Below are 14,437 nucleotides of genomic sequence, written 5' to 3'. Positions count from 1 at the left end.
TACTAATCATAAAATTTGTTAATTTGTGATATAAGTGCAAACAAATTAGGTGGCTAAAAGTCGTGAAATAAGTTGACGCAAATGCTGAGGCAATTGAGAAATATTCTAGGGTGTTGATTGACGGCGGCAAATAATCTTATTGGAGGTTAGTTTTCTACTATGGTTTGGTTTCCTTTTCCAACTTGTCTGCTGCAACAACGAGTCTCGCTTCTACGATGATGACATTAAACAACTATGGTTTGGGGATGAGATTGAGAGATATTCAGTCATTATATTTTTTATATGCACTTATTTTTAATAAATCTATTCTATCTTTTAAAAAATAATATATAAAACCCAATAATTTACCTTAATATTCGGTTCAAACAAAAATAAATATATCTTATTATAATAAGTAACAATAATAATTAAAGTTAAGAAAAAAAATCTTTAGAATAAATGGTCTATTAGATCCACTTCAATAATAAGGTTTAAATCCTAGATTTTCTTTTTAAGAAAATCTTAATTGGTCATCAGATTTTAATTAATCTTAATCAAATTTTTATTTTTTAAAATGTGAAATAATTTAGTATTATTTAGGTACAATACTAGTGACGTTAACTCATGTTATATGTTACTTCATATTTATTTTTTATTTAATTTTATCATTTATTTAAACCTAATATATTTAACCGAGAGTTTAAACTTAATATATTTAAAGGTAATAATTTATATACTTCTATTTATAACTTGAGTGAATCCAACTATTATAAATGATTGTATTCTCTGGATATTTTATTACATGTGACATGGTAATATAGATAATACTATTTATAACATGGTTAATATCGGTCAACCAACCTTTACTTTCTTTAATTTTATTCTTATGTGTTACCATTTTTAATTACATAAGATACACTAATACATATTGGAGATCCTCAGTTTGAATCCCAATACAGTGAATCAAACCTGTGGTATAAAAAATGTTAGAAAAAGTACAAAAGACTTCAAATTCAAAGTTTTACCCTTGTTGTGTAGCTTGAAAGATTCAACTCCCTCTTTTGAAAAACTACCAAATCTACTTCAGCATCTCATATTTGTTCAATACTCTAATGATGGAAAAAATTATCAAAGGCATACATGATCGCCACAAATGGAATGAAAATGATATATAACTTGCTCCCATCATCGGTGATGAACAAAATTTGTTAACAAATACATAATACTTGAAATACAAAGTGATAACTTACAAAAATACATTATCCAAATTTATGATATGAATTGCATGCAAATTATATTTAAAAATACATTATCCAAATTTATTTTCCTATGAACAAAGTAGAAATAGAAACGATGTACAACATAAGCATTTGGATAATTCACAGCATATAGGCGAAGAAACAAAGTTACTCGATACTTTTTTTTAGCCTACACACTGGAAAATATGATTTTCAAAAGAACAAGATAACTTCATTGAAATTATTATATCATGATAAAATTGGAAAAAGTACATCACAGTGAAACTCCGAAAGAAACTTAGGTTGAAATACAATAGTTTGCTCAATTATCAAGACTAAAATCAGTCTCAAAAAGCTATAAATACTTTACCTTTATCTTTTATTGGGGTGAACATATATATGAAAAATAAGTTATATTGAGATAATATATGGACCAATTATATTTTGATGGATAATACACAAGTATATGTCAAATTTTTATTTTATTATTGAATTTCACTTGTAATATCAAAAAGTGAAAAATCCAAATTGAATCCTATATGAATTTGACTATTTTTCATTGCATAGTTGTTGTGTCAAGAAAGTTCAAAATAAAACTTCTCATAGACTTGAAAAAGAGTAAGACTTTTAGCAAAGTCTTGCATTTAAGTCAGACTTTTTTGGTTTCATCATAGTTCTCTTTTCACGTTCAGGCCATACATAAAAACATCTTCATGTGAAATTAATTTCTCTTAGTATATTGTAGCTATCCATACCCATATTATCCCAAAAAATACTTATTATAAACTAAAATGAATTGGTAATTTAATTAATTATTTTAACAATTCAATTACAAATAACAACTCAATTATCATTTAATGATACATACTTTATATCAATTTAAGAAATAATAACTTAATAACTCAATTATAATTGTTTTATGTTGACATTTTTCTTTATTAAGAAAGGTTAAAAGAGTTTATGCAATAATAGCACAAAAAACAATATGATTTCATCATTAGTACTTGTTCTTTATAATAAATTTTCGGTATTGTTCTTTATAGTAAATTTTCGGTGTCGAATAATCCTTTTTAAGTAGACTTTTATTTGGTGCTATATAATTGAATACATATGACATAAATAATAAAACAAGAAAAACTTGTTATGATTTATATTAATAAAATTAGAGAAATTAAAAATAAATAACTAAAATGAATATAAATATCTATATCTATATGTGAATTAGTATAGTGACTTTTTCGTTGTATTCAAAGTCTCTGGTGTCATCTACCGAACATGAAAGACACCTAATATGTATTTATAAAATTAAATATGATAAAATTAATTAAAAAATTATAATAATATAAAGTTATACTTAAAAAAATTATTTAATATATAAAATATCTATATTAATAATTTTGAAAAGGTTATTTTTTTCAATAGTTAAAACAAAAATTTATATTTTTGATAAGGATTAAAAATAATAATTTTAAATTTATAGAAATAAAATAAAAACACAAGTATGGGAAAAAAAATTAAAACTGGCATGTTTAACATTGTAATTTATAGGCTTAATACCTCTTTTGGTCCCTCGAAAGAGGGGTTGTATTCAAAATGGTTCTATCTTTTTTAAAAAGTAACAAATGATCCCAACTTTTGAAAAATCGGATCAAGTTAATCTTTTTTGCTAACGACGTCAAAAATTACACGATACAACTGCTTCCCTGGACAAAACTTAATGACGTGTGCAATTTATTTTATTGCGTGGTGTAAGACCCATGAAAAAAAAAAAAAGAAAATATTTATAGTAGTAAATTTTAGTATTTTATTAGTAATAATAATTTTAATGGATAGAAAAATGTAAATTTTGGATATAAAATTATAGTAATTTTAGAAGGAGAGGTTCAAATTTTTGGTAACTTATTTAGTAAATTTTTTTTTAAATTGAATAGTAAAAAGTAAATAGTAAATAGTAAAAAGTAAATAGTAAATAGTAAAAAGTAAATAGTAAAAATAAATTTTCAGCATTAAGATTCCTTAGCATGGAAGAAAGTAGTAGGTAGAAATTAGGATCAGATTTGGTGAGAAAATGATTGAAATATTATTTTTAAATAATATTAAAATAATAAATAATATTAAAATATTAATGAATAGTAAATTTTTTACCTATAAATAGCCATAGGAGGGAAGGTTATTTTGCACCAAGAAAAGAGGAATCAAGTGAGAGCTTGAGAAATAGAGAAGAAAGAGTTAGGGAGAAATTTTTAGTTGCAAGAAGAGTAGAGGTTCTGAAGGGTTTCAGGGAAGCAAATTCGGAGCAGGAGATTAAGTCTGGAATAGAGGTAAGGAGAGCTAATCTTTTTTCTTGTATATGATTTTTTATCCATGTTATGATAATGAATATGAGTTATGAGTATGTTAAAATTTTGGTAATGGTAGTTATCTATTCACTTACATAAATTTAGTTTTCATGATTATAATTTTCTTATTTTCGAGTTAGTATGGTAAAACTTTTCTTTTAATTATTTTGACCGTTGGATTTAGCTAAAATTTTAATATATGAATCCTAAAACCTATTTCTTCACTTTGACCGTTGGGATTTGTAATTAGAAGTCTGTACTTAGAGAAATAAATCCTGCATGTTTGAGTAAATTAATTACCCCTGTAGATCTGTTACTGAGTCATCTCGGTAAAATATATATTACGATTTATTTGACCGTTAGATCAACTTGAAAATTTTATATATGATTCTTAAGATATATTAATACACTTTGACCGATCGGATTATAAATTAAAAGTCTATGTTTGGAGAAAATAATTTTTAAGTTTTGAAAAATCTGATGAACACTATATTTCTGTTCTTAAGTTATTATGGTAAAAATTTCATATATATTTTATTTACCGTTAGATTGAGCCCAAAATTTAGTATGTAATTCATAAGACATATTAAGTCATTTTGACCGTTCAGATTTGTAATTAAATGTCTGTGCTTAGGGAAATTAGTTTCGCATTTTGAGTATAATTGAAAACCACTTAAAATTCTGCACTTGAGTTACCTCGGTAAAACCTCAATATCTATCTAGTTAACCGTTGGATCAACCTGAAATTTTAATATGTAGTTTATAACAAATAGTGAATTATTGTGACCATTCAGATTTGAAATCGGAGTTACAGATTTAGAGATATTAATTTCGTATCTTCTCAGGGATCTTAATATTTCTTAATTTCTATTTTTTTGATATCTATATTAAATTTCGGTGTTAATATTATATGCTGTTGTTTTAAATCTGTAAATAAGAAATTTGTTAAAAACTAGTTGAGGAACGCTTTGGCTAAGGAAAGATTTGGTACTTAAGTTGTCCATTGTGACGCACCTCTCTTTCCTGGAAGTCTACTCGACAAGTTTTTAACTTAAATCCTATTGAACAGATTATGTACTGTTAATTTATTTTGTGATATATTCAGTTTGTATGATTTCTAAAATGATTGAATTTTATTGCATTTGAATTATGCATCTGAACATGGTTGTGAACTATAATGATGTATGTGAGTATGAATTGGACATCTCAGGGAGAGATGACTATGTAATGTTGTGGTTGTTGAGTATAACTGTAGTGAACCTAGGATCGGTCTGTCTATCCCTACACTCAAAGCATTGTTCATGCTCACATAGAGAAGAACAGTGTCAGTGGTGAGAGTAGAGGGAGGTCCTCGTCTATAGCCTTTGATGGCAGAGATAGGCAGGTTGGGGATTTACCTTGCTAGTGTTGGAGAAAGACCAACAGACTATGCGAGTGCAAAGACGACTGTTGGTTCGACAGTTATACAAATCCGGATGAGTCATATGTGTGGATTTACCTTGCATAGTGTTGGAAAGTGCCAGCAGAACTATGCGAGTGTAAAGATGTGTGAGTCGTGGTTCAATGAGCATGCTATAATTGTTCTTTTATATAAATCTATGTATGACACCATGAGTTAACTGTGATATTGATATAACATGTTTTTTTTTTATATATCTAGCTCACCCTTGCATTGTTTGTGTTGTGTGCTGTTTGGGTATGTTTCTCTGGCGATGATCATCCACTTGGATGGGAGCAGACGTTGTTGAGGAAATCCCTTTGGAGTAAGAGCTGGAGGATACTAAGGTTGCAGAGTAGTCTTCTTAGGAGTTTCCCATCTGAACACATGTAGTGTTCGAATCTATAAACTGTTGAAGTTTAAATTTCAGTTCCTTTTATTTCTTGATGACTGTAATTTCACATTTAATTACACGTCATGATCCGACTGTTCTCTTTATTGGAATGTTGACGTCTTTATTATGTAATAATTGTTATTATATAATAGGGATGTTACATTAATGGTATCAGAGCAGTTCCTTCCTTAGAAACCTGTAGGTTGTGGGTGTGCTTCGTTTGTGATTGCGTACCCTGGTCTCGTGTAGGAAGTTGTATTAGTTTGAGTCAGACTAATGGTCTTTCTTTCTGTGTGAACAGAAGATGGCACCTACGTCTCCTCATCGTTCTCCTCCGCGAGTCGATCAACCTGACTCTAATCAGATGCTGAATGCGGTGCTCCAGGCGTTGCAACAGCAGAATACTGCGTTGGTTCAACAGAATACCTTTGCATTACAAAATCTTGAAGCCGCAAGGGTATCGACAGAGAACGCGAGAGTGTCTTCCGAGAACACTCAAAGGGAGTTCATGGAATTGATGACTAGTGCTAGGACTCCTCCAAGTGTTTCTTCCGTTGTTATTCCTGCGCAAGAGTGGAGTTTGGAGAGCTTTCTCCAACATCGCCCAGCAAGATTCACTGGAAAGTGCAGCCCTGATGAAGCTGATCACTGGTTTGGAGACATGGAGAGGATATTCGAAGCCAAGGGATGTCCTGATGAGAAGAAATTAGCCTATACTCAATATCTGCTTACCGGAGAAGCTGGCCATTGGTGGAACAGCATGAAGATGATTCTTGAAAGGAATGAGACTTCTATTACTTGGGAATTGTTTAGGACTAAATTTTACACTGAGTACTTCCCAGACAGTGTGAGATTTGCAAAGGAAGTAGAATTCCTAGAATTGGTGCAAGGCAACAAATCAGTGTCAGAGTATGCAGATCGCTTCAAGCATTTACTTCGCTTCAACACTATGGCAGTGGATGAAGAATGGCAATGCAGAAAGTTTGAGAATGGCTTGAAGAGCGATATCAAGTTGCTAGTGAAGGGGTTACGTATCAGAGAATTCCCTACATTGGTGGAGATGTCCCGTGATCTAGAGAAGACGAAGGGGGAATCTGAGGGACAACAGAATCAGCCTGCTAGGAATAAGGGATCATCTGGATCTCGTGACGGGTTTAGCACTAAGAAGACCCCTTACGCTAGACCATCCTTTTCTTCTGGGTTTAAGGGTTCATCCTATCCACCATCGGTGCAGTCAGGACCAGCCAAGCCGTCCGGCACCGTTAGATGTTTCACCTGTGGAGGACCTCATTACCGGAGCAACTGTCCGATGAGAAGTAGAACAGTGAAGTGTTTCAAGTGCGGGAAAGAGGGACACTTTGCTACAGAGTGTACTTCTGCAGTAGGATCAGGGTCTCAGGCACAGAGGACTGGTTTGCCTCCACCCAGGGGAGGTGACAGACCTCAGACGATGGGAAAAGTGTACGCCATGGTTGGATCAGAGGCAGTCAACTCAGGTAACATCTTCATCGGTATTTGTTTACTTCTTGTTTTACCTGTGTTGTGCTTTTTGATTTGGGGGCAACACACTCCTTCATAGCGAAGGCATGTGTTGAAAAGTTGGGTATGTCTATAGAAGAGTTAGACGTTGATCTGTTGGTGTCTACACCAGCATCAGGATTAATTGGGACGTTTTCTGTGTGTGTCCGTTGTCCGATGGTCGTAGAAGGAAGTCGGGTCAAGGTAAACCTCATCAGTTTACCTTTGCAAGGATTAGAAGTAATCTTGGGAATGGATCGACTATCCGCCAATCGCACCCTCGTCGACTACGATGATAAGGAGATGTCGTTTCCGGATGAAGACCAAGATATGTCTTTGTCGATCGACGTCGTGAGGCAAGACCTCTTGGAAGATGATAGTTGCTTCTTAGTGTTATCACCTATGGAAGCGACTCAAGTTTCGGACCATGCGGCGCAGGAGAATCAGAATGTAAACCTCACGGTTGTGAAGGACTTCTTAGATATTCTCCTGAAGAAAATTTCTGGTTTACCGCCTCCACGTGAGCATGAAGATTACCTTAGGACAGTGCTTGAAGTTAAGGGTGTGCAAGTCGGAGAAGATTTGTTGGTTCAAGTTCAACCAGTAAGGATTGAGGACGAACTGTCAAACAAGTCAAGGTCATCTAGGATGGTAGAACAAGCGACTCTACCTGGAAGTTAGAGGCGAGGTGGGAGTAACTTACCTCGACTTGTTCGGGTAAGCGCAATTTTCGAGGACGAAAATTTTTGTTGTTGGGGAGAATGTAAGACCCATGAAAAAAAAAAAAGAAAATATTTATAGTAGTAAATTTTAGTATTTTATTAGTAATAATAATTTTAATGGATAGAAAAATGTAAATTTTGGATATAAAATTATAGTAATTTTAGAAGGAGAGGTTCAAATTTTTGGTAACTTATTTAGTAAATTTTTTTTTAAATTGAATAGTAAAAAGTAAATAGTAAATAGTAAAAAGTAAATAGTAAATAGTAAAAAGTAAATAGTAAAAATAAATTTTCAGCATTAAGATTCCTTAGCATGGAAGAAAGTAGTAGGTAGAAATTAGGATCAGATTTGGTGAGAAAATGATTGAAATATTATTTTTAAATAATATTAAAATAATAAATAATATTAAAATATTAATGAATAGTAAATTTTTTACCTATAAATAGCCATAGGAGGGAAGGTTATTTTGCACCAAGAAAAGAGGAATCAAGTGAGAGCTTGAGAAATAGAGAAGAAAGAGTTAGGGAGAAATTTTTAGTTGCAAGAAGAGTAGAGGTTCTGAAGGGTTTCAGGGAAACAAATTCGGAGCAGGAGATTAAGTCTGGAATAGAGGTAAGGGGAGCTAATCTTTTTTCTTGTATATGATTTTTTATCCATGTTATGATAATGAATATGAGTTATGAGTATGTTAAAATTTTGGTAATGGTAGTTATCTATTCACTTACATAAATTTAGTTTTCATGATTATAATTTTCTTATTTTCAAGTTAGTATGGTAAAACTTTTCTTTTAATTATTTTGACCGTTGGATTTAGCTAAAATTTTAATATATGAATCCTAAAACCTATTTCTTCACTTTGACCGTTGGGATTTGTAATTAGAAGTCTGTACTTAGAGAAATAAATCCTGCATGTTTGAGTAAATTAATTACCCCTGTAGATCTGTTACTGAGTCATCTCGGTAAAATATATATTACGATTTATTTGACCGTTAGATCAACTTGAAAATTTTATATATGATTCCTAAGATATATTAATACACTTTGACCGATCGGATTATAAATTAAAAGTCTATGTTTGGAGAAAATAATTTTTAAGTTTTGAAAAATCTGATGAACACTATATTTCTGTTCTTAAGTTATTATGGTAAAAATTTCATATATATTTTATTTACCGTTAGATTGAGCCCAAAATTTAGTATGTAATTCATAAGACATATTAAGTCATTTTGACCGTTCAGATTTGTAATTAAATGTCTGTGCTTAGGGAAATTAGTTTCGCATTTTGAGTATAATTGAAAACCACTTAAAATTCTGCACTTGAGTTACCTCGGTAAAACCTCAATATCTATCTAGTTAACCGTTGGATCAACCTGAAATTTTAATATGTAGTTTATAACAAATAGTGAATTATTGTGACCATTCAGATTTGAAATCGGAGTTACAGATTTAGAGATATTAATTTCGTATCTTCTCAGGGATCTTAATATTGCTTAATTTCTATTTTTTTGATATCTATATTAAATTTCGGTGTTAATATTATATGCTGTTGTTTTAAATCTGTAAATAAGAAATTTGTTAAAAACTAGTTGAGGAACGCTTTGGCTAAGGAAAGATTTGGTACTTAAGTTGTCCATTGTGACGCACCTCTCTTTCCTGGAAGTCTACTCGACAAGTTTTTAACTTAAATCCTATTGAACAGATTATGTACTGTTAATTTATTTTGTGATATATTCAGTTTGTATGATTTCTAAAATGATTGAATTTTATTGCATTTGAATTATGCATCTGAACATGGTTGTGAACTATAATGATGTATGTGAGTATGAATTGGACATCTCAGGGAGAGATGACTATGTAATGTTGTGGTTGTTGAGTATAACTGTAGTGAACCTAGGATCGGTCTGTCTATCCCTACACTCAAAGCATTGTTCATGCTCACATAGAGAAGAACAGTGTCAGTGGTGAGAGTAGAGGGAGGTCCTCGTCTATAGCCTTTGATGGCAGAGATAGGCAGGTTGGGGATTTACCTTGCTAGTGTTGGAGAAAGACCAACAGACTATGCGAGTGCAAAGACGACTGTTGGTTCGACAGTTATACAAATCCGGATGAGTCATATGTGTGGATTTACCTTGCATAGTGTTGGAAAGTGCCAGCAGAACTATGCGAGTGTAAAGATGTGTGAGTCGTGGTTCAATGAGCATGCTATAATTGTTCTTTTATATAAATCTATGTATGACACCATGAGTTAACTGTGATATTGATATAACATGTTTTTTTTTATATATCTAGCTCACCCTTGCATTGTTTGTGTTGTGTGCTGTTTGGGTATGTTTCTCTGGCGATGATCATCCACTTGGATGGGAGCAGACGTTGTTGAGGAAATCCCTTTGGAGTAAGAGCTGGAGGATACTAAGGTTGCAGAGTAGTCTTCTTAGGAGTTTCCCATCTGAACACATGTAGTGTTCGAATCTATAAACTGTTGAGGTTTAAATTTCAGTTCCTTTTATTTCTTGATGACTGTAATTTCACATTTAATTACACGTCATGATCCGACTGTTCTCTTTATTGGAATGTTGACGTCTTTATTATGTAATAATTGTTATTATATAATAGGGATGTTACACGTGGCACTAGGGTTTGGGTTCATCGTAGTTGGTGCCTAAGGTGAGGAAAGAGTGCTGGGATGCGTGGATGATGCTGGGATGCATCTAAGGCAGAGCAGAGATTCACTCTCTGATTCCAATTTGAATTCGATGAATCTGATCTCTATAACTCTACAAACGCTAACTCTTCGGAATTCTGCAAATTTGTATGCTCCTCGAGATTCCACAGTAACTCCTCTACTACCTTCGGCCGTGTCGGTGCTTCGGGATCGCTGTCAGTGAACGTGTCGGACTGGTCGAAGATCCTCGGCAACGAGTACAAACAGAACCGGAGGAGGGTTCGAAACGCGATTTGGGATAACGTGATCTAGATTCTATTTTTTTAGATCCAGATTCTATTTTTAGCATGCCAGAGAAGTTTAGGGAGAGAAATGCATGAGTATAGTCTACATATTGTTCTCTATTACCCTTCCATATAGTCTCGTCATGTTCACTTTTGATTACCAAGTAACATAAAATTTCACTCCCAATTTTAGCCAAAGAAAAGTCCATGAAATATTTATGATGCATAGAATAGAAATTCAATTTATCACCGGAATTTAAACTGTCATCTGCTCCTGCTTGAACTTGAGTAAAAGTACTCCAGAATAACCACAATTGCACGAAAGCAAACAGTAGTCTATGTAGATAAACCTCAGATGCTTAAAAGGACGCAATCTTAGCAGGGTTCGAAACACGATTTGGGCGAAAACGGGATTCCAAGATTAGAATCAAATGAAACCTTGACAAAAACCTAATTTTTTTTATAAGAGCCTGAAATCGGAATCCCAATGAAATGTTTTGGGGTCATTAGGATTTATGATTGGAATCATAAGGCGTTGCTTGTGGTAGACGCTGTGAAAGAGCCTCTTGTAACGTCTGAGGCATCATGATTGTGGACGAGAGAATGGCGGTGGAGACCCAAAGAAACAACTGGGCAGTTTGCATTGAAAAATACCAAACCCAGAAGACCCAGTACTTTGACGAACCCAAACTTTAACTCCTCTTTTTTTAACCTGTGTCAAAACATTGCCAGATAATATATTTTTTTTTCTGTCACAATTTTAACCTCACTGCCAATAAGATAAACTATACACGTCATTAAGTTTTATCCAGCATGTGTTTTTTAAGTTGAATCATTTATTACTTTTAAAAAATTAATATCTTTTTGAACACAGCCCCTTTTCGAGTAAAAGAAAAAAGTATTAAGTCTAATTTATAAAACATGAAAAATGGTAAATAGACAGGAGTCTAAAATTTCCCGTCCAGGCTTAGGGTCTACAGTAAACAGAAAATCCCAATTTTCTTTCACATACACAGAAACTCAAATTCCTTTCTTCTTCGCTGAGTAATCGAAAATGGGAGGTCACGGAGGTCTGAATATTCTCCCTCAGAAACGTTGGAACGTTTACAATTACGAGAACAGAGAGAAGGTTCGTCGCGACGAGGAACAAGCCGCCAAGGAGGAACAGCTCAAGCGCGAGCAGGCTCGGAAGCGCGACGCCGAGTTCCGTCTCGAGCGTCTCCGCACCGCTCGAGGTTTGGCACCGAAGCTTCTCCCTCCCGGACCAGAACCCGAACCCGAACCCGAACCCAAACCCGAACTTGAGCCCGAGCCTTCTTCCGACGCTGGCCACATCAACCTTTTTGAAGGGATCAAGATTTTCGACCCAATTCAGGAGCCTCAGAAAGAGGATCCTCCGGCAAAGAAGAAGAAAAAGGTGGAGGGAGGACCCAAACCCGCCGTTGTTGTGGGCCCGGAGGATGAGAAGTATAGACTTGGTTACGGGCTTGCCGGGAAGGGGGTTCAGTTACCGTGGTATCTTCGGAAACCTAATGATGATGTAGTGAAGGATGAAAGCGGTGACGGCGATAGGAGGGAGAATAAGGGTGAGAAGAAGAGGAAGACGATGGAGGAGTTGAGGGAAGAGAGAATGAAAAGGGAGAGAAGAGAGAAGGACCGCGAGAGGGCTTTGAGACACGAGAAGATGCAGAGTCACAGAGATGTTTCTGGCAGTAGGAGGAGGGTCTCTAGATGAACATAACATCGTGGGTTTTCTTGTCGTGTTTTCCTTGAAGAGTTCCCCTCGTTATCATTCGATATTACTATATCTGAAGTTTATTGTAGTTTAAAGTATAGTTAATCAAAGTGGTTTGGTTTTTTTCATGAGCTTATAAATATCTATGCTTCTTTTGTTCAGAAAAAAATTAATGAAAAATGATTATTTGCTGGCAGTCTGTATATGCGTCTATGATTTTCATTTCAATTGTATTTATGGAGATGGTGAAAATAATTCTTCATAATGTGAGAAGACACTCTTACAGATTCTGGTTTGTTTCTCAATCTGCAAGTTTAATGCTTTTGCATCTTTTAGTTTCATAATGAGTTTTGCTGCTTTCTTTAAGTTCATGAAAAAGAATTTGATGGAGCATGTCTTCTTGCTTCCAATGACATCCTCACTCTACTTTCCTGCATTCTTAAACAAAAATTCTGACCACTTTCTCTAGATAGATAAAAATAAGTTAATTCACCATCAAACTTTTTTTGTCGAGTCGAGGAAACTCATAAATCTCTTAATAAACTCAAACTCTGAAGACAAGAAGTTAGTTAACAAGTTTGAAATTAATGTTTTATCGATTCTTATCACACACAATGACAATGTTTTATTATGACTCAGATAATTTGAAGAAATTAACTCCATTTTTAATTGTTCACATTAAGAGCCTTGTGTTTTTATGATTTTATTTATATATAATTTAGTCATTTAATCTTATTTAGCACTGATGAGCGATCATACTTTATTAATGTGATTTGTTACTTTTCTTTATTATGAAGTGAAAATATTGAATTATTGTTTTATTAAGAGTATCATGTTGTACATATGGTATACGTTATCGATATATTTTTTTATATTAAGTAAACTCTTAAGTTTACAAGTGGAATCTATGGGTTGAGTCTACAAAAGCTCCATGAGTTTAGACTTTTGAGCTTGTTAACCTTACTTCCTTAAGTTTTCTGCAGTTTTATATTTTATTTAACCTCTGCTGTTACATCTCTGGTTTCCATTGTCCACCGTGTTATCTGGTGGTGCATTAAGTCACTGTTGCTGTAGTCCACTGCTGCCAGAAAAAAGTATCCAGGAAGCTATCAGTGTTGTTTTCAAATTACCCATGTTCCGGTGAATTTTCTGGCAACCATCTGGCAGCTTTCAGAGCCTATCTTGTGACTTCCCCAGCAACTTCTGGCAATATACAACTGACTTGCTGCTGGCTCTTTGGTGGCTTTCCATTGAACACTAGCAACTTCCAGTTGAGTCAATCTCTAACCACATCAAATCTGTCAATTTCCAGCTGTGTTAGGGGTGTGCAAAAAAGCAGTTCGAACTGAACTGGTTTAGAACCTTACTGGTCATGAAAAAAAAAAGTTTAGTTTTAAAGATAGATTCAGTGCAGACCGGACTGTCTATTTAAAACAAATCCGGTGCACTTATTGCAATCCAATATACTTGTATTGCTTCCTGCCAGACTGCCATATCACGAATGCGCACACCACTGTACGAAGAGATGAGGGAAGGAAGGCCATCTTCTAATTTGTCTTATATGCTCCTCAGTCCTTAAATCCCAAATCACCGTTAAACCTTTTCTTTTCCTCTACATCCCATATCAGAATGCATGCCATGGAAACTACCTTTTTTCTCTACTTTTTCTACCTTCAATTTGAATATGATGATGGACATTTGCGCAGCTGTTTTATCTTGTTTCAACAGGTAATTGCGGCTTTATCTTGTTTCAGCACAGGACAATAATGTTATCTCAATTGTTTGGTCTTGGAAAAGGAAGTTTAGACTAAGAATGATGCCTTCAGATGCTTTAGGTGAAATACTTCAGGTTTGTCCATGACTTTCTCTGTAAACAAAAAACGTTGTATCCAGTCTATGATTTACTTCAAGCTTGACAAGAAGCCAATGTCTTCCTAGTGACTAGCTGTGCTAGAAATATTTAAGTTACTAGAACAAACTACTTTTATTAGTAATACTGGTACTGCAATTAAGCTATGAAGTTTTATTCCAGTTTCTACTGTAGCGAAGTTATTACTGTTGCTGCTACTTAAATTTTGGAGTTTCTTTAATCTGTAAACATTGTATGGAAGGAAATTAATACTAATA

At 33.8% G+C, this 14,437-nt stretch overlaps 4 protein-coding genes across 4 annotated transcripts; all 4 read left to right on the top strand.

The window, feature by feature from the left end:
• The first annotated feature begins 3,332 nt into the window (after positions 1 to 3,332).
• LOC148206844 (uncharacterized) lies at positions 3,333 to 6,971 on the top strand. The gene is made up of 2 exons (XM_088115007.1): positions 3,333 to 3,538; positions 5,295 to 6,971. The coding sequence occupies exon 2, from the start codon at positions 5,693 to 5,695 to the stop codon at positions 6,965 to 6,967; it is 1,275 nt and encodes a 424-aa protein (XP_087971133.1). The 5' UTR covers positions 3,333 to 3,538; positions 5,295 to 5,692; the 3' UTR covers positions 6,968 to 6,971.
• A 22-nt stretch (positions 6,972 to 6,993) lies between these two features.
• Positions 6,994 to 7,587, top strand: LOC148206843 (uncharacterized). The gene has a single exon (XM_088108945.1). It carries the CDS (start codon positions 6,994 to 6,996, stop codon positions 7,585 to 7,587), a length of 594 nt encoding a protein of 197 aa, XP_087965071.1.
• Positions 7,588 to 10,366: 2,779 nt separating this feature from the next.
• Positions 10,367 to 11,359, top strand: LOC124822232 (protein S40-4-like; the record flags this gene model as incomplete). Its single annotated transcript, XM_088108938.1, has 2 exons — positions 10,367 to 10,594; positions 10,920 to 11,359. Coding segments are annotated over 2 exons (309 nt in total), but the record flags the coding sequence as incomplete, so codon positions are not given.
• A 263-nt stretch (positions 11,360 to 11,622) lies between these two features.
• On the top strand, positions 11,623 to 12,506 carry LOC148206842 (leukocyte receptor cluster-like protein). The gene has a single exon (XM_047294222.2). The coding sequence runs from the start codon at positions 11,630 to 11,632 to the stop codon at positions 12,308 to 12,310; it is 681 nt and encodes a 226-aa protein (XP_047150178.1). The 5' UTR covers positions 11,623 to 11,629; the 3' UTR covers positions 12,311 to 12,506.
• The last annotated feature ends 1,931 nt before the right edge of the window (positions 12,507 to 14,437 follow it).

Source organism: Vigna umbellata, chromosome 1 (assembly GCF_029865625.1).
Source record: "Vigna umbellata cultivar VRB3 chromosome 1, Vumbellata_1.0, whole genome shotgun sequence".
NCBI lineage: Eukaryota > Viridiplantae > Streptophyta > Magnoliopsida > Fabales > Fabaceae > Vigna > Vigna umbellata.
Note: the sequence above shows the minus strand (reverse complement) of the source record. Positions and strands in the feature narration are given on the sequence as shown.